Below are 26,538 nucleotides of genomic sequence, written 5' to 3' on the forward strand. Positions count from 1 at the left end.
AATGGCGAAACCCTGTCTCTACTGAAAATAGGCCGGGCGCGGTGGCTCAAGCCTGTAATCCCAGCACTTTGGGAGGCCAAGACGGGCGGATCACGAGGTCAGGAAATCAAGACCATCTTGGCTAACACGGTGAAACCCCGTCTCTACTAAAAAATACAAAAAACTAGCCAGGCGAGGTGGCGGGTGCCTCTAGTCCCAGCGACTCGGGAGGCTGAGGCAGGAGAATGGCGTAAACCCGGGAGGCGGAGCTTGCAGTGAGCTGAGATCTGGCCACTGCACTCCAGCCTGGGCGACAGAGCGAGACTCTGTCTCAAAAAAATAAATAAATAAATAAAAATAAAAATAAAAATACAATAAATTAGCCGGGTGTGGTAGTAAGTGTCTGTAGTCCCAGCTACTTGGGAGGGTGAGGTGGGAGGATCACCTGAGCTCAGGAAGTCAAGGCTGCTGTGAGCCAAGATTACACCACTGCAGTCCAGCCTGGACTAGAGACCCTGTCTCAATGAATAAATGAATGAGTGAATGAATGAATGAAAGAAAGTATTTATACTAGAATTGGCTGGGTAATTTGTAACTTGCTCTTTTCAGTGATAGTAAATCTTACTGCTCTGATTAGGCAGCCTGGAGTTTTAGCTGTGGAGACGTGTGCTTGCTGCATTGGTAATGCTGAAACTAGCCTGTCCCATCAGGTCTTGGGGTCAGGAGACAAGATAATACGGAGCTGTGTTCAACATTGGCATGGTTGCCTTGTTCTAACAAGAAGCAGAGGCTACTTTTCTGTAGTTGGGAGTTAGAAACATTTGATTCTTAATTGTACCCGTGTTAAATTTTTTGGGGGGGGCCTACAAAGTAATAGTTTATATGTTTTCTATTAGTAATTTCCTTTGCACTATGCCTTATTTTAATCAAGTTTGGGACTGAGTCAAAGTCGCATCATAAGCATACTGGAAACCTATAAGAAATTGTCAGCTGCCATAAATTGTCTCATATCCTTCAATGAGGATTTGCTTTCATTCTTCTGCTATTACCAAACCACTTTTAAAAAGCTTTCCCAGTCTTGGAATGCCTTCTTAAAAGGGTTCAGTGTCACTTAAAAATGTATATACAAGTGATTCTTATACTAACAGCAAGCTTTTGTATCACATTTGGAAGGCTATTTTCTTGTAATACAGAGAACAAAAGAAAACAGGCTCCTTTTTAGAAGATTAATAGTGGTGCTTTCCTCCATTTTTCTCATATACAATCTCTAAAGTCTTCAGACATTTATTTTGGCTGGGCACAGTGGCTCATACTTGTAATCCCAGCACTTTGGGAAGCTGAGGCAGGAGGATCACTTGAGGTCAGGAGTTCGAGACCAGCCTGGCCAACATGGTGAAATCCCATCTTTACTAAAAATATAAAAATTAGCCAGGCATGGTGGCAGGCACCTGTAGTCCTAGCTGCTCAGGCGGCTGAGGCAGGAGAATCTCTTGAACCCAAGAGGCAGAGAGGTTGCAGTGAGCTGAGATCACACCACTGCACTTCAGCCTGGGTGACCGAGTGAGACTCTGTCTCAAAAAAAAAAATAAAAGAAACCTTCCCTGTCTGACCATAGCCTATCCTTTAAAACAAAATAAAACAAAACAAAAGAACCATATATATATATATATATTTTTTTTTTTTTTAAATTTCAGTAGCTTTCGGGGTACAAGTAGTTTTTGGTTACATGAATGGATTGCATAGTGGTGAACATCATTTCATCTGTATTTTCTGATGTATCTCCATGTTCAGGGCAATTTATATCATTTGTCAGTTACTGTATGGGTTTTATAATTGCTTGCCTCTACCTTTGCCTATATTTTGCTTTTGAATGGAAAGCTTTTTTTCATCAGCTTTTCATTCTTCAGGGCCAGGTTTAAATGGTGTGGCCTATAAAGCTTATATTCTCCTGCTAAAAGTATTCGTTGGAAACGTCTATGGAGAGTACCTGGTAGATTACTTTGTTTTATGAGACTGACCTCTTTGAGGACAGGGACTAGACTATTTGTTACTTATATTTATATGCCCCATTGTGACTTGCGTATATTTGTTGGTGGCAAACCTAATATTTTGAAGGGAGTAGCTTAGTACAGTGGTTCTCAGCTCTATCAGAGGCAATGCTCCCTGTCTATAGTGTATATCATATAAATATCTTTATTGTTATGCTCTTTTAATATTTTCAAATAAATGAAGAAATAAAATACCTGTCTACCCACAGTTTAGAAATACTGATATAATGTTTCAGCATTTTACAAAGATAAACAAAAGGAAAATAGTTGATAACAAAAATAACATCTCAGTAGGTAAGTGCTTGGACACAGTGACACAAAATTGTAGTGCATCTGTATTTGGAGTCACTGAGTGTGACAGCTACAACAATAAACTTAAATGCCGTAAGCAGCATTTTCATCATAGGCATTAAAATGGTGCCTGACCTGACTCTTGGTAAAACTGCCAAAAGAAAAAAATAGTATAATCGTTTGTTGTTGCATTCCTGGAAAATTTAATATGTAAGAACTGTGCAAAACAAATCTGAGAAATTGCAAGCATGTTTTTCACCTATGTCACTGCCACATTGTCAGGGTTTTTCATAAGGTTTTCATGTATTACCAAGACTGTATATATTGGGCATGGGACAGTTCTTCGTTGGGTCTTTTTGTTCCGTATGTTGTCCATCTTTACCTCTAATCCACACCTGCTAAATGGGAATAGCACCCCCGCTTCCTAGTGTATGTTTCCAGAATGCTTCCTGGGGCGGTACTTCTGCTGTTTAGAAATATTGCTTTACTCTGAATTATAGAATCATTTGGGCTAGTGTCTCACTGTAACTAAAGATAGGAACATTGATCAGATGAATCAAGCTTCTTTTTGTAATAGAAATAGAAAAACAGTACATTTTACAGGGAACATTAGTGAGTTATTTATTTAAAGTGATCTAAAGTGAACTTTCCACCATTAATTATTGAAAATCAATAGCTCTTTTAAAACATGCATTTTCCAGCATTTGAAAGAAAATATCTAATTTTTAGAAGACAAAACGATGTTATAATTGTGTGTTTAAAGTAGAAAAGCATAAAAATGTGTCTGTATACACATACACAAATTTAGACTTGTAATTAAACCCACGATCCATTTATATTTGGTAATATATGCATGTATATTGTGTAATATTATGTGCATATATTACCAAATATAAGTGGTAATATGTGCATGTATATTACATATATGCATATCATATAAGCTGTGAATATGTCAAATATCATAAGCTGTGAATATGTCTAGCATAAAAATTCAGGCAATTTAACACCTATAATAGGAATTAACTAGCTACTTGTAACTAGCCAGTTTCCTCATTTTTCCTTACATTAAGACAGCATTGTGCTCTTTTTCTTTTTTTTTAAATTGAGAGAGGATCTTACTCTGTTGCCCAGGCTGGAGTGCAGTGGCATGACCATGGCTCACTGCAGCTTTGACCTGCCAGGTTCAAGTGATCTTCCCCACCCAGTCTCCCGAGTAGCTAGGAATACAGGTGTGTACCACTACACCCAGCTTATTTTTGTATTTTTTGTAGGGACAGGGTTTCGCCATGTTGCGCAGGCTGGTCTTGAACTCCTGAGCTCAAGCAGTCCACCTGCTTTCAACCTCCCAAAGTGCTGGGATTACAGGCGTGTGCCACCACACCTGGCCCAAGATTGTGCTCTTGATACAACGTTTAGGTCTCTTTTAGATCTCCTTTGGACTAGAGATGGTTTTTAATTCTGTGGACTACTGTAAAGGATTTGACTAAATAGCAGTACAAATGTAGGTGGAAGGGTACAGTCAATACTATGTGCCTAAAAGTTAACACTCAGAGGCATTTGAGACTTCAAGGTGATCTTGAAAGCACATAACCTGGAGTTGAGGATAGTCTATTCTGTTGCAGTGTTGGTTTCTTTAATGTGAATTGGCCCATACACACTTGGTAAATAGGGAAATGATGTCAATGTAATGTGGAAGTAGTGTTGGTTCAAAAGCAGTTTTCCCCACAGTGCTAATGTATAAACTGAAAATGGGGAAAGACCTTTCAATTAAAGAGGAAGATTTGGTAATATATGAAGACGTTACACGCACACACAACCTTGCAAATCTGGCAGAAATAATTTAGTGAAAGAAATAGCTATTCCAGTGGTTTCTAAAACCACCATACTTTGTACTGTCAAAAGCAGTCTCAGGAAGTTCAAAACCATTTACTCCTGTGTTTATAAAGAAAGAAGATAGCAAACAGGAAAGTCTACCTGAGAAAAATTATATTTTTAATTATTTTGAAGCTTTTTAAAAAATGCCTTTAAAAAGTTACTTAAAAGGAGAAAATACAGAAATGAGTCTCACTCAAGTGGATTTATTGGTGCAAATTTTGTTGGAGACTTAATTTTTTATTAAAATTGGTGATGCTTTTGTTGGGACGCTCATTACAAAATAACATAGGTTTGTGTGCTCTGGGCCCAATCTTATTTTTAACATAACAGCCCTGTTATTTTTAGTGGGTAATTTTGCAGAGACATGAGGTTTTTTTCAGGAATACCCATATGTTGTTATAGAAGCTCCTGAACACATGCATGCGCGTGCGTACATGCACGCGCACACACACACACACACACACACACACTCTCTGACTCACCCAAGTCTTTGGGCTATAATTTACTAAATGGCTTCATTCTAGTGTTATTTAAAAGAGTTTGTCGTGAATTTTACTATACTGTTCTACAAATTTTATTTATAGTGGATATAAATTTTACTAGGTTTTAAAAAGATTATGCTTTTTAATAAAAACTAAGGTTGAGCATTAAGGCTTGCTAAATTAGAGAGGTGGTAAAATGAGCTCAAAGGAGGCATCCAAGGCTCCTTTGCCTCTGAATACTGTGATGTTCTAATTGGCTGTTCCAGATTGGACATCATTATTTTATGCAGATTTACTTTGCAGCATTTTTGAGCATTAATAATTTATAAGTGGACATAATAAAATAGAGCTCCATTTTGGGAGGCCCCATATTGTCACTTCATGGTACCATCTGGTTGTCTATTCCTTGTTAGCTAGGGTTGGAAACTATAGCACATGGGCCGAATCTGGCTCACTGCCTGTTTTTGTCAATAAAATTTTGATTGAAGTATAGCCACCATGCTTGTTTGTTTGAGAATTTTCTGTACCTGTTTTTTTGACATACAGTATTGCCCAGGAAGCTGAAAATATTTACTCTTCTTTATGGAAAATGTATTAAGTCCCATAGGCTAAACAGGCAGAAGGGACAGTTAAAGATCAATATTTTATATGTTTAAAATACACTTTTTAAACAGTCCTCAGTGAGAATATCGCACTTTAAAATAGTTTTAGGTAAGATCAGTGTGGGCATTGTTGATTTTATTTTATTTTATTTTATTTTTTGAGACGAGTCTTGCCCTATCGCTCAGGCTGGAGTGCAGTGACGTGATCGCTTCTCACTGCAACCTCTGCCTCCCGGGTTCAAGCGATTCTTCTGCCTCAGCCTTCTAGGTAGCTGAGACTACAGGCACATGCCACCACGCTCAGCTAATTTTTGTTGTTTTTATTAGAGACCGAGTTTCACCATCTTGACCAGGCTGGTCTTGAACTCCTGACCTCATGATCCACCCACCTCTTCCTCCCAAAGTACTGGGATTACATGCGTGAGCCACTGTGCCCGGCTGGGCATTGTTGAATTTAAACCAATTTTGTGAGCCTTGGTTTTCTAAATGATTTGGATACTGTTTACTTTTTTGTGGTATAATATAGAGAGTTTACCTGCTAAGTTCTTAAGTTCGTTGAAGGTATTAGTAAGGGCGTGAGAAGTAACACAGGAGTATCATTAGGTGGCTCTAACGTAAGCTGTATACAAATCAACAGAGCAATTTATTTGAGTTAAGAAGAGGAGGGCTGCTGCCCCAGCCCTCACCTTTAGTTTCATATGGGCCAGTTTCTGATGACAAATGGAATGAATCTGAATTTTTAATTGTTATGCGCATTTATTTTTCACAAAATTGTCTAGCTTTGAATGTATGTAGTTTTCTTTCAAAATGAGTTGTTTAATTATCAAGGAATGCAACAAGGTATATTTTAAATTATAAAATGAAATAAAGTAGAAAATATGATTTAATTGAAACAGCAGTCTGCAACAATCTTTAAGAAAATAACAATATGGAGGACCTGAATGACATAATTTATATTTCCTGTAGCTGTTAAATTCCATACCCAAAAAACAGAATGTTATACCTCTTTTTTAGAATAACTGTGGAATGATTTCAAAAATAGTCTCATTTCTGAAGAAAAAAGAGTTGAACTCTGAGATCTGTTGAAAGAAATATAACAAAAACAAAAGCAACTCTTAGAAATTAAATCTAATAAGAAACTCATTGGTTAAGCAAAATTTTAGTCTGCAATGGGAGAATAGGAAAAACTAAAATTAATCACAATGTATATGAGGCAGGAAAATCACGTGATCCAGCCTCAGTGACAGAGCAAGACCCTTTCTGAAGCACCAAAAAATAAAAAAACAGCAACAACAACAAAACACAATGTATAAAAAACCTTACAAATTTCAGCTTAGCTACAACTTTAGAAAATACGCTTCTTGAAGTATATGTGTCCCTTCATTACTAAAAGTGAAGACTAATACACTTGAAAGGCTCACCTAGAATTTTTTTTTTAAGAAATTCATCTATTTTAGTAAGTCTTTAGAAAATACTATTACTTTCACATTAGAACCTTGAAAATAAAAATGATATGAGGGATCCAGGAACTATTTCCTTTCTTAAGAAGCTAATTTCTTACCTTCTTTTAAGACTCTTTTCATGAATTCTGGAAAGATGGAAGAAGGAATGATACAGAAAAGAGAAACCTTAGTCCTCTTTTGGAACAGATGGTTGTATTTGTATGATATCTTAAGAAATTTATGGCATCCTTAAAGATTGAGTTAGAATTATTTTGTGAAGTTTTCAGTGACTCATTTCTAAGTTCTTTTGAGATGGTGTTTGGAATAAAAGCCTTAAACTTTTTTTAACAAGTAAATTTGGTATTAATGAAACTTTTTTCTAAATTTTCATTAGTATATGCTCTTATGTGGAAGGTGGACATCAGCTATGAATTACATAAATTGCATTTATTACATTAATATCTCACCTGAATGACAGCAGTTTTCTGGATATAAACGTATGTTTGTTTTTTATTGCTTATGTAAATCTCATGTAACTGTTCCCCAAGGTCTAAAAAATAATCTAACTGAAAACAGTTTTTTCATGTTCCTCAAACTTGCTTTTAGAACAGTACTGGCATAAGGATTTGATTTATTATAAATATGATGTACCATATCAATCATGGAATTATTTGAATGTTTTTTGGAACTTTTGTGGTAAATTCCATATTTCTCCAGGACTTTTTTGTGTTCTTTTTGTTGACAAGTACTTTAAAGTTTTAGCAAGTATCACTATATTGATTTCATGTAGGTTTATTTATTGTTTAGTGCTTGAAATGATTTTCTGTGTAAAATCAGTTTGAGAATTGGTTTTTCTGTCTCTGCATTTACTGTGTTTACCTGAATTTTAATGTACGAATTGGAAATCAGTATCAGTGTGGGAATCATCAGTTGTCTTTTCCGTAAGCTTTTAAAGCCATTACAGTCACATTATGTATTAAAAGTAGTGTTTAGATCTAAAGTCTAAATTTACTTTTTGTTAAAATGTAGCATATTTTAATATCTGCACTAAAATTGCTGAAAAATGTGTTACTGCTTAAGCAACCATAACAACGCTGTGCAATTATGACTACTGGTGATAATAAACTCTTCGGTATTGGGGAGGGGGGTTGGTTCTAAGAGGCAACTTCTTTTTGCCAGATTATTTGGTGGAGTAATAATTAAAATTTATAAATATTTGGAAAAAGGGTAGGGTCGACAATGAATTGTGGGAAGCTTTAAAAAATATATAAAAATATTTCACTTTCAGCATTGTATTTGCATCTCAGTTTCCTGATAGATTTCTGTTTTGATTTTCTGCTGACAGGTCACATTTAGGGCAGGCAAAACATAAGGGATATAGCCCTCCTGAGAGTAGAAAATCTAATTCTAAGGCACCCAAAGTGCAGTCTAATACTACTTCTGAACTGTCAAGGGGACACCTTTCTAAAAGGTAAATCTTCATGTTGCTTATACATTTTCAAGGCAGAATTATTTGCATTCAAATCATTGCATAATGTTTAAAACTTGAGGTTATTCTAAAACGTTATGATACATATTTTCATTATTCTCTAAGAGTAACTTTTAGGATTGGCAGTTTATCACCTTTGCAGTGATTAGTGCAGTATACCCTAGACAATGAGTTTGTCAATGATAAAATGGTATTTTTTTTTGGAGCACTATAAGATTCCCCCTTTGCTTAACAAACCATTGTTGCCCTTTTTTATTTCTTTTTATTTAAAAAAATTTTTTTTTTTTTTTAAGTTTTTATTGTCAGAGCCATAATTTAGGTTTAGGTCAGTGATTCTTAAGATCTAATTGGTAAGAGTCTTTGGAAAGCAATGTTAACTGAAGATTTGATAGTACTACAGTATAAAAACCTCTAACCTTCATTTTGAAAGTACGTATGTTAATGCTTATTTCTTCTAAGCTTTGACAAAGCAGTTTTGTTTGTGAATAAGGCATCAATATTCTGGCTTCCTCTGGTTCTGAACAATTAAGTGTTGTTTTTCTTGTAATCTTAACTCTTGTTTTGTGATTAGGAGTGTTAATGTCAGTAATCTTTGGGCTAAAGAACACCCTTATCTTCTAAGCAGATATTTTACTCTCCAAAGTCACATCTTCCTTTGTTTTGTTCTTTTGTTTCATTGTACAGATTTGAACCATCTGAAAACCTATGTTTAATACTGGACTTAGTAGGAACATACTCGTACTTTATTTTTTGAAAGCATTATATATGACAGTTGTGATTATGACAGGCTGGTATTAACTGTTTTCTTATCTAACCTCTTAGAAGCTGCAGTTCATCATCTGCTGTGATAGTTCCACAACCAGAGGATCCAGACAGAGCCAATACTTCAGAAAGACAAAAAACGGGGCAGGGGCCTAAGAAAGACAATTCTCGAGGAGTGAAGCGCAGTGCTAGTCCAGACTACAACAGGACCCATTCTCCTAGCTCTGCAAAAAAGCCAAAAGCACTTCAGCATACTGAATCTCCCTCAGAAACAAACAAGCCACCTAGTAAGTCCAAGAAGAGACATTTAGACCAGGAGCAACAACTGAAATCTGCACAATCACCATCAACAAGCAAGGCTCATACCAGAAAGAGTGGGGCCACTGGCGGTTCACGGAGTCAGAAAAGAAAAAGGACAGAGAGTTCTTGTGTAAAGAGTGGCTCCGGGTCTGAATCAACTGGTGCAGAAGAGAGATCTGCCAAACCTACCAAGCTGGCTTCAAAATCAGCCACCTCAGCCAAAGCTGGGTGTAGCACCATCACTGATTCTTCTTCTGCTGCCTCTACTTCCTCCTCGTCTTCTGCTGTAGCCTCGGCCTCCTCCACTGTACCACCGGGTGCCAGAGTGAAACAAGGGAAAGATCAGAACAAGGCCAGGCGTTCCCGTTCAGCATCCAGTCCCAGCCCCAGAAGAAGTAGCAGGGAAAAGGAACAGAGTAAAACTGGTGGCTCTTCAAAATTTGATTGGGCTGCTCGTTTCAGCCCTAAAGTTAGCCTTCCTAAAACAAAACTGTCTCTTCCAGGGTCTTCTAAGTCAGAGACATCAAAACCTGGACCTTCTGGATTACAGGCCAAATTAGCAAGTAAGTTTACAAAAAGGTCTTTTTCTTTAATTAAAGAACGTTTCTCTTGGTTTGTCAAAAGCAATTATGCTCTAAAATTAAGAGTTTTTTCCCCCCATCTTAGCTAATCTTAGATTTATTACTGTCCATATAATTAAGTACATGACATCGTGTAATAACTGTTACACTACATTTAGTTTTATGGAGACAGGTAAGGAATACTGCCTTCCTATTATTACGAAACCATCACATTTTAGTGTCTGTATCTTTATTGGTCCTTGCGGCATCTCCTACTTCACCGATTTCCTAATATCAGGATGGGACATAAAGTTGGATTTTCTTCTATACCACATACAGAATTATCATTTAGTTAGGAGTTGTTCTTTTTAGTTATGAGTTGCCATGATCGGAGATCAAATTTATCTATGCTTTTTTAGATGGAGTCTCACTCTGTCGCCTAGGCTGGAGTGCAGTGGCGCAGTCTTGGCTCACTGCAACTTCCACCTCCTGGGCTCAAGTGATCCTCCTGCCTTGGCCTCCAGAGTAACTGGGATTACAAGTGGGTGCACCACGCTTGGGTCGTTTTTGTGTTTTTAGTAGAGATGGGGTTTTACTGTGTTGGCCAGGTTGGTCTCAAACTTCTGATCTCAAGTTATCTACTTGCCTCGACCTCCCAAAGTGTTGGGATTACATGTGTGAGCTACCATGCCTGGCTAAATAAATGTTTTTTTATATTAGATATTCTTGATGTGTAGATACAATGAAATGTTATTATACTAAATATACCTCAATATAAATTAAACCTTATTCATATGTAATATCTCATGGTCTTTAAAGGGTTTTGTCTAAAGATGAATACTTATGTTTCACGACTCTTATATACACTACTCTGTGTCCTAAGTGAGTGAGAAAGAATATTGCTCTCTTAAAGTTTACAGTGGAGTAGAAAGAATTTGTGTTTTGAGAATACATTCAAGCAAAGAAACCAAGTAGGTGAAGGAAACATAGAGTTACGTACATTCCTTCATGAGTCAGTTTTGGAGATATCCAGGAACTCTTCTCCCTCTCTCTTTACCCAAAGACTTCTTCAGGGAGCCAACTGCTCATCTGGGGAATGCTAGTGTTTTTCTTTTCTTTCCTTCTTTTTTTTATCTTTTCTTTTGAGACAGAGTCTCGCTCTGTTGCCCAGGATGGAGTAGTGGTGCGATCTTGGCTTATTGCAACCTCCGCCTCCTGGGTTCAAGCAATTCTCCTGTCTCAGTCTCCTGAGTAGCTGGGATTACAAGTATGCGCCACCACACCCAGCTAATTTTTGTAGAGAGGGAGTTTCACCATGTTGGCCAGGCTGGTCTCGAACTCCTGACCTCAAGTGATCCACCTGCCCGGCCTCCCAAAGTGTTGGGATTATAGGCGTGAGCCACTGTGTGCAGCCTTCTTTCCTTATTTCTATTTGAGAAATCTATAGAGGACAAATAGGATAATAAAGCACTTACCTACAATTTTTAAAAGTATTTAATTTTTATAATACCTAGTTAGGAAGCTTGCTTTTAAGCATCCATTCTTCTCTGATTGATTTTAGATCTACATTTGGGTAGGACTATAATGTTTTCTTGGCTTAAGAAGATTGTATATAGTGTTTACTAGCATTCTTGTCAAAGTATAGCTCTTATTGAATCAGCCTAACTTAATATTGAATTGGAGCTGTTAGCTCTGTTTAATTTAACACTGCGATGTAAAACTACTTTTGGTTGATTCACACATTAACTAAAATGACAAGAATACTATTAATAGTAGGTACTATATAAAAATTTTATGTTTAACCTGTATGATAGGTTATTGTGAAGTAACATCTTTTACTTTTAGATTGAACTTTGTTCTGTTTTGGTATTTTAAATATGCAGTACATCTATATAAAATGTTTTAAGTTCAAAGGATTAAGATAGGCTAGATCAGTATCTTGAAGTGAGAAGGAAAAAAAGGTTCAAGTTAAAAGGACAACCAACTATTTGTCCTTCCAAGGCTTTATTGATAATTGGAGTTATTTATGTCAGCTTTTATACTGCCTTTCCTCCCTGTGTTTTGTGTCTGTCATTCTGTCCATTGTAGTAGCTATGTAATATTCACAGCCAGTAGGCCAGGTTGAGTTTACAGCAAGCTGTTTAGGATTCACTCCCCCTTCTGCTTTCCAGTCTGCCTCACTTGAAGAAGTCATCTCTTAAAGCTCTTATATGTAGGAGGGTTCTAGGGCCAGGCAATAGCAGATTGTACTTGAGTGTCATGGCCTTGGTCCTTTGTAGAGAGCAGCTTTCTTTTCTTTATATAGTCTGTTAACATGATTTTTAAAAGAAAACTCAACTCAGTGTCGTTATGCTGCTGGTTTGATAAAACCAATCCAGATAATTCCATTAAGCCTGCTCAGCACATAGTCACAAACTAATTTAGTATTTTAAAACTCATTTCACCATTATTTCATTGACTTTCACAGTATCTGTGTGTTCTGTTGTCACTATTATATCACTTTTCCATTTTCACTGCCACTATCCCAGTTCTGATCTCTCATTGTAGCCTAAGCTGTTGAAACAAGAGAATGGAACCAGCATTTGTTTAGCATAAAATAAGTGCCAGGTATTTTACATATGCAGCTACATTTTCTTTTCAAAAAAAAATGATGCTTTAGGATACTTTAAAAATTTTTTTTCCCATAGACAGAGTCTTGCAGTTGGCTCATTGCAACCTCTGTCTCCCAGGTTCAAGCGATTCTCGTGCCTCAGCCTCCCAAATAGCTGAGATTACAGGCGCGTGCCACCGTGCTTGGCTAAGTTTTGTATTTTTGGTAGAGACAGGTTTTTGCCATATTGACCAGGCTGGTCTCGAACTCCTGACCTCAGGTGATCTGCCCACCTCAGTCTTCCAAAGTGCTGGGATTACAGACGTGAGCCACCATGCCCAGCCTAGGATAGTTATCAAGGAAATGCATTCCAAGGAGATGAAATAACTTCTCTGAGTAGTATACCTCATACTTGGCAGAGTTAGGATTTGAAGATGAGGGTATGTATGACCTTGAATGAAGCATTTTCTTTTTCTTTTTTTTAACCCATGTTTCTGTGTTTTACTGTTGTAACCTAATTGGGCCATTTGGAGATAACTAAGACTCTAGAGGAAGTGAAATTTTATTTGGTCCTTCATTGGTAGTATTGATTAAATTTAGAGGTGAATACTATGTGAACCCAAGGATTCATACCATATCATTCGCTATGTATTTGCTGGTTTTCAAATAAATGAAAACCTTTCAAAACAAAGTAGCATATATTTACTGTGCTTTTAAGTGCCTGACAGTTGTTGTGAATACCTTACATGAGTCATCTTATTTGATTCTCATCGGTCTTGTGTAGCAAGTTGTTGTTTTTTTGTTTTTGTTTGTTTGTTTGTTTCTTTTAAGATGGAGTCTTCCTGTGTTGCCCAGGCTGGAATGCAGTGGCACAATCTCAGTTTACTGCAGTTTCTGCCTGCTGGGTTCAAGTGATTCTCCTATCTCAGGCTCCCAAGTAACTGGGATTATAGGCATGCGCCACCACGCCCGGCTAACTTTTTGTGTTTTTAGTATGGAGATGGGGTTTCACCATGTTGGCCAGGCTGGTCTTGAATGCCTGACCTCAAGTGATCCACCCCCCGCGGCCTCCCAGAATGCTGGGATTCCAGGCATAAGCCACTGCGCCCAGCCTTTGTGTGGCAGGTATTTTTATGCCCAGCTTACAGGTTAGGAAACTCTGGATCATTAGTCAAGTTACCTGTCTAGGGTCACAGAACTAAGAAATGATAAAGCCGAGTTAAAACCCAGGCCATTTGATCCCCAAAATTGGCCTTGAGAACAGAATGCATAGGGGCGAACAGATTGGGCAAACTCAGTCTGGGAAGGTTTCTTGAAGTCAAAACAAGGCATTATGCATTTTAGGCATGATTAAATATGTCACTTCAGAAAAGAGTTGACAGTTGAATTAATTGGCAGGTAACGTTTCTTAAGGATATAGGGGCAAAATGTGGCATTTTATGATTGTCTCTGGGTTTCAAGTAATGGTATTTTGAGGAGTAGAGCCAAAAATGTCGGATTCAAATCTTAGTTCTGACATTTTTTCAGCTCGTAACTGTGGGAAAGTTTGTAACTTTTGCTTTGTAAAATGGGCGTAATAGCTATTTGAGGAATAAATGAAAACATTAGAAGACTTAGCATAGTGCTTAGTGCACAGGATGCATCACAAAATTTAGGGTGTACAACTGAAAGTGAATGTCTTAAGGCAGAAAACATATTCAAAGCATTTTGAGAATGGGGGATCAGTAAGTCCTGGCCATTGGTCAATTTTAAGGTAGCTGTTAGATTTGGAACACCAGATTTAGAGTTTTTTTAATCTCTTAAAAATCAAATACCACATGTTGTCATTTGTAAGTTGGAACTAAATAATGTATTCACGTGGACATAGACTGGGAAGGAGATGAAGGGTGAGATATTACCTCATGGCTGTAATATACATTATTTGGATGATGGTTAATATCAAAAGCCCAGACTTTGCCAGTAAGCAATATATCCGTTTAACGAAACTGCACTTGTACCCCTTAAATTTATAAAAGAAAGTCAAAACTAGGAATATATATACAAATAAAATTGCATAATTTTATATATAAAGAAAAATGTAACCTGTATAAATGGATACTTCAACATAAATGAAAACAAAAATGTCAATATTAATGCATGTACATTGCTTTAAAAAATATTATCTCATAGTTTTGTGAGGTTGGCCAAATCATTCAGCTGTAGTTATGATGCCAACCTTATTCCTAATCTTATTTGCAAAATAATAAGATTCCTCCTTGTGAAGCATAAATGAAAGATTATATGTGAAAACAACTTTGAAGATCTCAAGTGCCATAGAATGCAGCAACATATTGTAATGTACCATGTAATGTTAAAGTAAGAGTTATGGTCATGTATGTACGTATTTATTTTATTTTTTTGAGTCGGAATCTCATTCTTGTCGCCCAAGTCTGGAGTGCAATCGTGTGATCTAGTCTCACTGCAACCTCCCCCTCCTGGGTTCAAGTGATTCTCATGTCCCAGCCTTCCAAGTAACTGGGATTCACAGGTGCCTGCCACCACATCTGGCTAATTTTTGTATTTATAGTAGAGACGGGGTTTTGCCATATTGGCCAGGCTGGTCTTGACCTCCTGACCTCAGGTGATCTGGCCGCCTCGCCTGGCCAGGTCACGTATTTAAAGGGCTTTTGTATGTATCACGGTTTTTTGTTTTAACATTAATCCAGAGGCCAGAATTAGATTCAGTGGGTGGATGGAAGTTGAGAGATGGGCTTCTGATTAATACAAATCTTAGTAGAATAAAAATCTAAAAATTATATTAAAAATAGAGTAGACCATTGTGAGAAATTTCATATTGGGTAGGTTATTTTATTTTATTTTGGATATCCTTTGTTTTCTTCCAGTTTTTAAGAATTGAACCTTAGTTTGAATGTGATGTGTTTCCTCAGGTAAAGACTTATTCTAAGACATAATTGGTCAGTAGGAGAGCTTCATAGTAAAGGAAATGGTTTAAAAATTGTAGGAACAACAGTATTTTTAAGATGCTTTGTGGAAGAACCGTTCCCCATGTTCAAGTATTATTCAAGGAGATTCTAGATAAGCAGGAATATATTGAAAGCTGTGGGAAGACTTGCAGTAACTTCTTAACCCAATAATTTGCAAATTAATTTGACCAACTATTATTTGGGAACCAGCAGTGGTTCATGGAATACACTCAGGAAATGATATAATACATTTAGTGAGGAAGCTTAAACAGGAAGACCTTGTTATTGTGCTGCTTAGTCAATTGTTGGTAGGCCAATGAACAAGTTCCCGGCGAGGGCACTAGAGCTGGCAGAAGATCTAGTGAAACCACTACTTTAATGATAGACTTCCTGAAGCATTGCTGCTTGCCGGCTGTGTCTCATCAAAACAGCTCTGAGACAAAGGTCATTCTGTGTTACTTGGTAAAAGTCTCCAGAGTACCCCAGAAAGAAGAATGTTATGTAACAATTTTTAATGATTTTTAAAAAAAATTTGCAATAATTTCAAAGTGAGTAGATGATGATGGTATAGAATTGCAGGAAACAATTGGTGATCAAAATCTGAGTAATTGTGGAACCTGTTTATAGAAAAACTTCTATTTCCCCGTCTCTACTAAAAGATACAAAAAACTAGCCGGGCGAAGTGGCAGGCGCCTGTAGTCCCAGCTACCCGGGAGGCTGAGGCAGGAGAATGGCGTAAACCCGGGAGGCGGAGCTTGCAGTGAGCTGAGATCCGGCCACTGCACTCCAGCCTGGGAGACAGAGCCAGACTCCGTCTCAAAAAAAAAAAAAAAAAGAAAAACTTCTATTTCCAGGCTGATGTTTCTATTGAAGATCTACTTTACTCTCTTGTTATTTAAAGTGGGCGTCATGTGCACATTATTAATAACATCGCAGGCGTTAACAGCTTACTTTTGTCTTGAGTTTCACATTCTCCTGATGACTTGCATATAGCTTGTGGTTTTTATCAGACCTAGAGAAGAACCAGGCAAAAGCCAAATTCTAGAAAGGAGATTCTGATTAGATGAGGAAGACATAGTGCTTTGCGCATGGAGGGAGGAAATAAGAATGAGTTGAGCAGGAGAGACGAATTTAAGTTAGATATGTGGTTTCACCAACTTAATCTCATAGGATCATCTCTCTTTACATGAAAAAGGTAGATTATCTGTGAGCCCTGTGAAGAGTTGAGCAGGGAGCTTAAAAGGAAAAGGGTTGAGTGTCAGTTTTCCATCTTACAAGGCAGCTATTAAAGTAATTTAGCAACTTAAAAATTACAAGTTCCAATATGTGACTGCTTTGAAAAATTACTAACAAATAGTCCTAGTGTTTTTGAGGCTTTAAAAAAACTTAAGAAAAAGTTGCCAGATTTAAAAAAGAGATCATTTAATGGTAAATACAGCACTGACTTCTTTGTTAAGAAGGCTTTGCTTCATATTACGTTGTTTGAAAATTATAAATGACCATGTTATATATTTTTGTATACAAGGTCAAAATAAGAATTGAATTATCCAAACTATGTTTTACTCAGCTTACATTAGTAATTGCCCTTTATATTCTTACCTGTGTTCTGGAATGGTTTTGACACTCTGATTCTGATATGTTAGTTAAAAATAATCCAGAAAGTACCAAAATATACAAAGAAGAAAAATATAAAATCACTTTCATTTCATTCACCAAGGGCTACCTTTTTTTTTTTTTTTTTTTGGTGTGTATCATGCCAAAATTTTTCACTTTATATTTATCACCACTTATTTGCAGTGTAAAGTGAAAGAGTTATATAAGATCTTTTTTTTTCTTCTTCAAGAAGATAATCATAGCTTACTGCAGCCTTGATCTCAAGATTCAAGCAGTCTTCCCACCTCAGCACCCCGGGTAGCTGGGACCACAGGCACATGCCACAATACCCAGCTAATTTTTTAAAAAAGATTTTTTCTAGTAGAGATGAAGTCTCACTATGTTGCTTAGGCTCATCTCAAACTCCTGGACTCAAGCAATCCTCTTATCTAGGCCTCCCAAAGTGCTTGGATTATAGGCATGAGCCACTATGCTTGGCCAGATCTATTTTTTTTTTTTTTAAAGCAGTCTTTCTGCCACTGTGCGCTTTTCTATAGCTGATTATTTTGATGTTTTAATGTCTAGATTATGTGCTTTTATATGTCCCTTTGTTGATTCTTCTCTCCCACCCCCAACTCTTTGATCCCTGTTGTGTTCCCCTTGTGGAAAATGAAGATTTTGCATTCTAACCTTACCCCACCCCGTTCACCTACTGAACACATACTGTTACGTACTTACCGTCTTCCCAGTGATGATCAGCACGCAGGGTTTATTGTATCATCAACATCTAAATATCATTTACACTAAGCCCATGTAGGAACATTTCCTTTCTCACACATTTTTGCTTTTCCTGAATTTTAAATTCCTTTTTGTTGTTTTCCTTACTTTCCCATGAACTTACTCAAACTCCACACTCCTTACTAATTGTCATCATCTTTTCTCAAACTGTGTTACATGCATTTGCTTCATCTTCCTGAAGAAATGAGGCCTCTGGATGGTTGTTCATTGCGCCTGGTTATACTGCTTTAGCCTTGGGATTTGCTTCAGTCTTTTTAGTTTCCCTTTTCTAGATTTCATGTCATCTCTCTTGGTTTCTTTTGGTGGAATATTTTTTCTTGAATCTAAGGAAAAGTATTTATGAGATTTTAATAATTTAAAATTTATTTTTTCAAAATTTAGATGTCTGAAAACGTATCATACCACCTTGATACTTACTTGACAGATTGGTGAATATAGAGTTCTGGGTTGGGAATTACTTTCCTTCAGAATTTTGAAGTATTACAATAGTGTCTTCCATCTTTCAACATTGGCACCGTTCCTGTTTCTGATTTATTCCTTGATAGGGTGACTAGCTGGTTTTGCTTTCTCTGGATCTGGCGCATTCTGAAGACTCAGGACTTACAGCTCTAAAACCAGGATAGTCCTAGGCAAACTGGGACTGTTGGTTACCCTGTACTTGTTTCTTTTCTCTTTCTTGATTTTCTGTTGAGTGCTTGTCCTCTTAAATGGTCTTGATCTTACTGTTGGACATTGCTTTCCTTTTTTGTTCTGTTTCTGGTAGATTTCTACTTCATCTTCCAACTTTTCTCTTGAATTGCTTTTTTTCCCCATGTTTGCCATCTTTTATTTCCAAGAGGTGATTTTGTTTTCATTTCCTTGTGTATAGAATCATGTGTTTGGTTTATGATTGCATTTCTTTTTTGATGACATTAATGGTGAGTTTTCTTTGCCTGTGTGATCTCAAGTATTTTTATTTTTGTGTGTGTGTGGGGCTTGAATTTTGGATTGGTTTTGTCTTTCATGCTAGGAACTTTCCTCATATTCTGGTAATGCTGGTAATTCCTGGTTGTCTCCTCATACTCAAGTATAATTCGAGACCAAAAGTCTAATTTGTAAGCTCTGAGTACATAAGTGAGGTTTGACCGAGATTCATTATTTAGTGATCTGGTTGGGTCATTTTGTTGTAAACTTCCTCTTATCATTATTTTTAGATCTTTTTTCCTTTAGCTAGTAAAATTCCACAGAGAAGATTGTTTCAAACTCCTGCCTTAAGGTGAAACCTTAAGTTCCTGAGTTCTGGGAGCCGAGTGGGAGAAGAGGCCTCAGACAGAGGCAGGATAATGTATATTGTCAGACAGTATGTCTGTACTCGATTTCCTTCTCTCCCTCTTATTTTTGGTATAGTGTACCTATTTGTACTGTGTCCTTTAGTCAAGAATTTCTATATTCTATACTTCCTATCAGGGAACCCGCCCCCAATAGTTAACGTGGGTTCTTTTCTGTTTCCCTCAGCGTCTCGGCTGGTTTGAGAAATAAAGGGAAAGAGTACAAAAGAGAGAAATTTTAAAGCTGGGTGTCCAGGGGAGACATCACATGTCGGCAGGTTCCGTGATACTCCCCGAGGCGTGAAACCAGCAAGCTTTTATTAGCGATTTTCAAAAGGAGACAGAGCGTATGAATAGGGTGTGGGTCACAGAGATCACATGCTTCACAAGGTAATAAAATATCACAAAGCGAGTGGAGGCAGGGCGAGATCACAGGACCACAGGATGGGGCAAAACTAAAATTCTTGATGAAGTTTTGGACACGCGTTGTCATTGATAACATCTTATCAGGAGACATGGTTTGAGAGCAGCCAACCTGTCTGACCAAAATTTATTAGGCCGGAATTTCCTCGTCCTAATAAGCCTGGGAGCGCTACAGGAGACCAAGGCTTATTTCATCCCTTCGGCTTCGACCGTAAAAGACAGGGGCCTCCAAAGGGGCCGTTTATAGACCTACCCTCAGGGCGCGTTCTCTTTCTCAGGGATGTTGCTTGCTGAGAAAAAGAATTCAGCGATATTTCTCCTATTTCCTTTTGAAAGAAGAGAAATATGGCACTGTTCCGTCTAGTAGCTCACCAGCAGTCAGAGTTTAAAGTCTTATCTCCCTTGTTCCCTGAACACTGCTGTTATCCTGTTCTTTTTTCAAGGTGCCCAGATTTCATATTGTTCAAACACACATGCTCTACAAATAGTTTGTGCAGTTAACGCAATCACACAGGGTCCTGAGGCGACAAACATCCTCCTCAGCTTTTGAAATGACGGGATTAAGAGATTAAAGTAAAGACAGGCATAGGAAATCACAAGGGTATTGATTGGGGAAGTGATAAGTGTCCATGAAATCGTCACAATTTATGTTCTTCTGGCATGGCTTCAGCTGGTCCCTCCATTCGGGGTCCCTGACTTCCTGCAACACTTCCTAAAGAATAAAGGTCTTGTTTTTTGCTGGAACCAGGAGAGGAATGGTTACCCAGCTGTACAAGTGTGAGAGGGGATCTGGGGATCTGATGCCTTGTAAGCAACCTATCAGCCAATCTTCAGTTTTAATCCCAACGCTGCCCTAGAGGTATCTGGCATCATCAGATCCTGAGCCTTTTTGGGTTTCTCTGGTGTCAGTTTAATTGGTAGTTAATCTCAGCTTTCTTCTTTCAGTTTTCTGGACTTCCCAGTGCATTTAGCCTGGCATTTCTGGTTTTCATCTCCTAAAATTGTATTGTAATGATAGTGTCCTCCATTCTTCTCATCCTTGTAGATTTATGTTTCAGATTGTTTTAATGCTGTATTAGTGGCATTTCATGTGGAGACAGAAGTGAGTGCATGTGTGTTAAATCTTCTGTCTTTACCCAGAAGGGAGACACTTCGCTAGGCACATGCAAAGTATGATCTCGCTGTACATGACAGTAGGCATTACTTTTTGAGTGCCTGTTATGTGCCAGGCTCTCTAAAATATACATTTGACATCCATTAAATTTCATCTTCGGAGTGACAGAACAAGGTAATAGTTGTGGAGAAACAAAAGTGCATTATTTGTCTAAACACTTTGTAGTAGACTGGTTTCCTTTCAAATAACTATAAATTACATCATTTGTGATGGCTAGATATGGATGTACCCTAATTAAGTATAGCTTTGTGATTTACACAACTATTTCCTTGTTAAGTCAATGGTTATATTCTTTTTGGATATTGACATATATTTTGAAATTGCACTTAGAAATATATGAATTTAATTCCCACCAGCCGTGTAAAAGTGCCAACGTGTTCACATCCTCATTAAATAATAACTGTTTTCTTGCAATTTTAATTACCATATTGTTTTATTTAACTATTCCCTATTACTGGGCATCTAGCTCCTTTCTAGTTTCTCCTTATTATAAATAATGCTTAGATGAATACCTTTGGACATTTCCAATATTTGTAATTCATATTGACAAATCAGTGCATGAAATGGCTGTGCATTGACTAGGAAATAAAAATTTGCTTTAAAAATTGCATTTGGGATTTATCTCATTATCTGCAAAATCTGTCTTATTATTACTGAGTTATTTTAAGAATAAAAGTCTGATTCCTTTCTATAACCTCATAGATTACTTTTCATTTTTTGAATTTATTTTTACCAGAGTAACCGTTAATATAGTTACATGGGCATACCTTGGAGATGTTATGCACTCAGTTCCCAGCCACCACAATAAAATTAAAATCACAGTAAAGTGAGTTCCATGAATTTTTTTGTTTCCCAATGCACATAAAAGTTGTGCTTACACTATACCGTAATCTAGTAAGCATGCAATAGCATTGTGTCAAAAAAAAAAAAATGTACATGGCTTAGTTAAAAATGCTTTATTGCTAAAAATTGCTAATGATCATTTGAGTCTTAGCGAGTCATAATCTTTTTGCTGGTGGATGGTCTTGTCTCAGTGTTGATAGATGCTGACTGACCAGGGTGGTGGTTGCTGAAAGTTGATGTGATTGTGGCAGTTTCAGAACAATGAAGTTTGCATCGTTGACTTCTGCTTCCACGAAAGATTTCAATAGAGCATGGGATGCTGTTTGATAGCATTTTATCTATAGTAGAACTTCTTTGAGAATTGGAGTCAATTTTTTTCCAACCCTGCTGCTGCTGCTGCTTTATCACTAAGTTTATGTATATTTTAAATCCTTTCTAGTCATTTCAGTGATGTCCGCAGCATCTTTCCATGAGTAAATTCCATCTCAAGACAATAACCACCTTTTTTAAAAAAAGGGTCTGGATATGTCACCCAGGCTGGAACGCAGTGGTGTGATCAAGCTCACTGCTCAAGCAATCCTTCTTCCTCCGCTTTCTGAGCAGCTGGGACTACAGGCTTGTGTGACCACACCCAGCTAATTTTTTTTCTTTTTTTCTTAATTTTTTGTAGAAACTATGCTGCCCAGGCTGGTCTCAAACTCTCGGCCTCCAGCAGTCCTCCTGCCTCTGCATTCTGAACTGCTGGGCTTACAGATGTGAGCCGCCGCACCCGGCCAGGCATTTGTGTTTTAAAGATCTATCAGAGTCTGCCCTGCTATGCCTATAAATGTAAATTACTTGTAGCAATTTTTTTGATATCTACCCTTGTTTAAGATATTAATTTGTTTAAGATATTAATATATTTTATTAAAATATATTAATAAAATATAAAGAGGTTTTATTTATTTTGTTCTGGAGAGTTTTAACTAGTTTTTGAAATCTGGGTGAATTCTTAACGTGGTTTTTTTTTTTTTCCCCTCAAAGTCTAGGTCAGTAACCATTTCCTTTAAATGGCCATATAGTAACTATTTTAGGCCTTGCTGACCACATACAATCTTTGCCACATATTCTTCATTTATTATGACTCTGGAATGTATAAACCATTCATAGCTTGAGAGGCTCAGGTTGCCAGTCAAATTTGTCCCACAGGCTGCTGTTTGTCAACACCTGCTCTAGACTAAAAATGCTAATAATGACTTTTGGTCTGAATTTTGGGATTAGTGGTGGATATTCAACCAAAATTAAATGGAAATGGAAATCTGTTCACATGATGGGTAAAGCCAAGAGAATGCCTAGCTTCAGGCTTGGCTGGATCCAGAGGCCGTATGAAGATAGCACTGACAGTCTCACATCTTGTGACCTCCCTGAGACTCTCCCTTTACAGTAAAAGAGGATTATATCTATTCATTTATATATCAACATTTACGGAAGTCCCTGATTTCCTTGGGTTATATACCTGTCCTTGAATGAATCAGTATGCTGGAGGAGAGAAAAGGGGGATGATGGTGAGGATTGGTGTTTGACCCTCTTGTGTAGTAGTAGGAATGTGTTGGAAAAGACATTTCCAATGGTACCACATGGAGAAGAGGTAGGAGATAGCTCTCCAGAGAACTTTAAAAATAAATAAGCAGTGCGCTCAGAAAAAGAGTTTCTGTACATTAAAAATAGGTATGTGTACTTGATCTTCTAAAGTCACTTTAAAATGCATATGTAAGTTGGAAGATAACACTAATTATTTGAATGGAATAATTATTTATGGAATGAAGATCTTAAATCAGCTTCCCTCACCTCTTCGTCCCTGCCTGATTTTTATATAGCCTTATCAAATATATTGACATTGCTGTTTGCTTTGACTTCTTATATAACAGAAGGAATCTTGAAGAAGCTGGAAAGTTTACTTACTTGATTGTTAGAATACTTCATCTTGGTGGAGGAGACTATATTTTCATAGTAGGACTGTGTAATAGGTCTGATATGTGTATGTCAGATTACCATATGAAAGATTAACATGCCTTTAACATAGATCATGTAAGAATGGAAGATAGCATAAAAACATGACAGTGAATATTTATTATTCAGTCATCTATTTCTAGTTTTTAAGTAACATAACGTAACTCAGAGTAAAAGCCATTCCAGTATTGGTAGTGACCTACCTTTGGTGACTCCTTTTAAGTAGGCAGACATATTACTTGAGCTCATTTCTCCTGCAAAATGATGAGATTGGAGTCATTTAATAATAGTCTAATGTAATGAGAAATACATTTTAAAATTTATAAAATTTCAAGTAGACAAGGAAAGTAAATCTTGTAAATAGGAAGTACTCCAAAGCATCTTAACTATTCTTACATAAGAATCCAGTAAGTAAAATATCTAAGGTCATTGTCACTCCTCAATCTGATTCTCTTACAATGTTGTTTTAAAAATTCAAAGCTTGCAACTGGATACATGCAGTTTTAATTATATCACATTTCAAAAGCCAAACCTTGCAAATTGCCGCTGCTTTGAAAGACTGAAACCTTGAACTTTGAATAAATCATTTTTTTTTTTAAATTAGGAATACATGTTCTTTTTTTTTTTTTTCTTTATTTTCCTCCGTCCCTTCATTTTCTTCCTTTTCTTTCACAAGGTCTTGCTTTGTCACCCAGGCTGGAGTGCAGTGGTGTGATCTGTGGCCTTGGACTCCTGGGCTTAAAGGATCCTCCCGTGTCAGCTTCCTAAGTCGCTGGAACTATAGACATGTGTCACCATGCCCACCTAATTTATTTTTATCTATTTATTTATTTTTTGTAGAGACACATGGTCTTACAGTGTTGTTGATACTGGTCTCAAACTCCTGGGCTCACCCATTCCTCCAGCCTCAGCCTCCCAAATTGCTGGGATTGCCGGCATGAGCCACAATAGCCAGCCTGTGTTTTTTGTTTGTTGTTTTGGTTTGGTTTTCTTGTGAAGACAAGATCTACGTTGCCCAGGCTGGTCTCAAACTCTTAGGCCTCAAATGATCCTCCGGCCTTGGCCTCCCAAAGTGCTGGGATTACAGACATGAGCCACCATACTCAGCCTGTTTTTGTTTGTTTTATAGACACGTCTATATTAGAGAACAGAACAATTAGGATTTTTAGGCAGACAATACTAACTGCCAGTTTCATCTTTATCCAGAAGTTTAAAGATTATAGGAACAAGGGCATATATTCATATACCAATATAATAAGGGGAAGAATTTTGAGGAAAAGAGTACATCTACATTTATGCCTAACTTCATTACACAAAACTTTTGGGGATAAGAGTATATTAATCTGACCAGTGACATTCTTGTTGAGTGGCATCATGAAGGTAAGCGATAAATGTAGTTTTGCTGCATCACAGAGCCTGGGAAAGAGGAGAGAGAGAGAGAGAGTGTGTGTGTGTGTGTGTGTGTGTGTGTGTGTGTGTGTCTATGTATATGTGTTTTAATTGGTGTTCAGTACGTTTACACTTAACTGTGTGCTCTCCTCTATTTAAATACTCCTTACTTGATCAGCACAATACAAGGAAATTTCAATTCTACAAAATACTGTATTTTTATATGGACAGTTCTAAAGTTTTTTGTTTAGAACCAGTAAAGCAAAATTTTAACAACTTGCGAGATGCATGTTAAGATGTATTCTTAATATACTCTGTTTTGCTTGCTTCAAGATGAGCTTTGGATTTGTGTAGTTGGCCAGCTTATGCACCTTTAATGTCAATAAATGTTCTTGTATTTGAAAAATAGGAATCATCTAACTTTATATCTGAAAGTGTTTTTGAAAAATAGTCTTAAGTGTAAGAATAGTATGTTCTAGCATAGTCAGTTTGCTAAATGGCCAAAAGAAGGGTAATCTGTCTTTATCTTCTACAAAGTGATCTTCCTCAACTGCTTCAGACTGGAACTTTGCTTTCTCCATGAATGTCTCAGCCATTTCTGATGTTCTGAAAATGTTTCAGACTTTTGGAAGAATAATCCATAAAAGGAATTTGTATAGTCCTTCCAAAGTTTGACTTGGTTTATTGAAATATGCTGAGAAGTTACCAGTTACCAGTTTTCACTGCATAAGTTGTGTTGCCCTGTTAAAGTGTTTTGGGCAGAGATAGAGATGTGAAAGCTAGTATGGTCTATCCTGGGTTCTGATTCTGTTGCAAGTAATGATAACCTCTTTTCCACTAGAAAGTATTATACATAGCAGCTCTTTTACTGTGAGATTGTCTTTCAGACCACAACGTGTTTAAGGTAATCTCTCCTACTTTATCAGGAGTGGAGTTACGACAGTCTCACAGTCGTTTTATGATCGTGGCATGATTATGACAGCCATTAAAAATGTTTTTCTATCTAGTCTGTTTTTTTGGTTCTTCCCTTCCCTACTTCTCTGCAACTTAGTATGGTCCTCTTAAAGCTTACCACCAAGAATGGATAAACAGATTGTGGAACATTTACCGGCAAGAATATCACTCAGCAATGAAAAGGAATGAGTTACTAATATTTGTAAGAAAATGGAATTCATTTCCAAAGCAGTGTATTCTTCTATTTATATGAAATTCTAAAATAGGCACAATAGCAACAGAAAACAGATCAGTGATTGACAAGGGCCTTATGAAAGAGAGAGAGAGAGAGAGATTGAGAGAGAGGATTACCTACAAGGATCAGGAAATATGGTAACTTTGGAGACTGTTCACTATTGGAGGTCTTTGTTTAGATTGAGCATACTGCCTAGTATGTCATTTATGGTAACATTGTGAGGATTGGGCAAGGGTGAAGGCTGTCTTGGCTTTCTTATTGTTCATAAAATAGTAATAAACTTTACTTAGTTGATACACTGTTTTTGAGCCTGTTGACCTGTAAAGGCATTAGTTTAGCTTCCAGAATACTGTGAAAAGTGTACTTAATTGGCTGTTCCCCCTAATTATACAGTCTTTTTTATAAATCATACTTCCTAATAACCTTCAGTCCAAGTGCATATACCTTTCT

At 37.1% G+C, this 26,538-nt stretch overlaps 1 protein-coding gene across 25 annotated transcripts in view; it reads left to right on the forward strand.

The window, feature by feature from the left end:
- TRIP12 (thyroid hormone receptor interactor 12) overlaps positions 1-26,538 on the forward strand; it is a 155,556-nt gene that overhangs the window by 56,053 nt on the left and 72,965 nt on the right. For 14 of the 25 annotated variants that reach the window (XR_004441540.1, XM_033229952.1, XM_033229929.1 and 11 more), the window contains exons 3-4: positions 8,065-8,190; positions 9,031-9,833. Coding sequence is in view for 24 of the 25 variants with exons in the window: in XM_033229952.1 (XP_033085843.1) it covers positions 8,065-8,190; positions 9,031-9,833 (929 nt within the window). In the remaining variant the exon portion in view is untranslated. The remainder of the gene's footprint in view (positions 1-8,064; positions 8,191-9,030; positions 9,834-26,538) is intronic. The other 11 variants (XM_033229946.1, XM_033229944.1, XM_033229954.1 and 8 more) reach the window with 2 other exon arrangements.

The sequence above is a fragment of the Trachypithecus francoisi genome, unplaced genomic scaffold, assembly GCF_009764315.1.
Source record: "Trachypithecus francoisi isolate TF-2019V2 unplaced genomic scaffold, Tfra_2.0 Lachesis_group13, whole genome shotgun sequence".
NCBI classification, from domain to species: Eukaryota; Metazoa; Chordata; class Mammalia; order Primates; family Cercopithecidae; genus Trachypithecus; species Trachypithecus francoisi.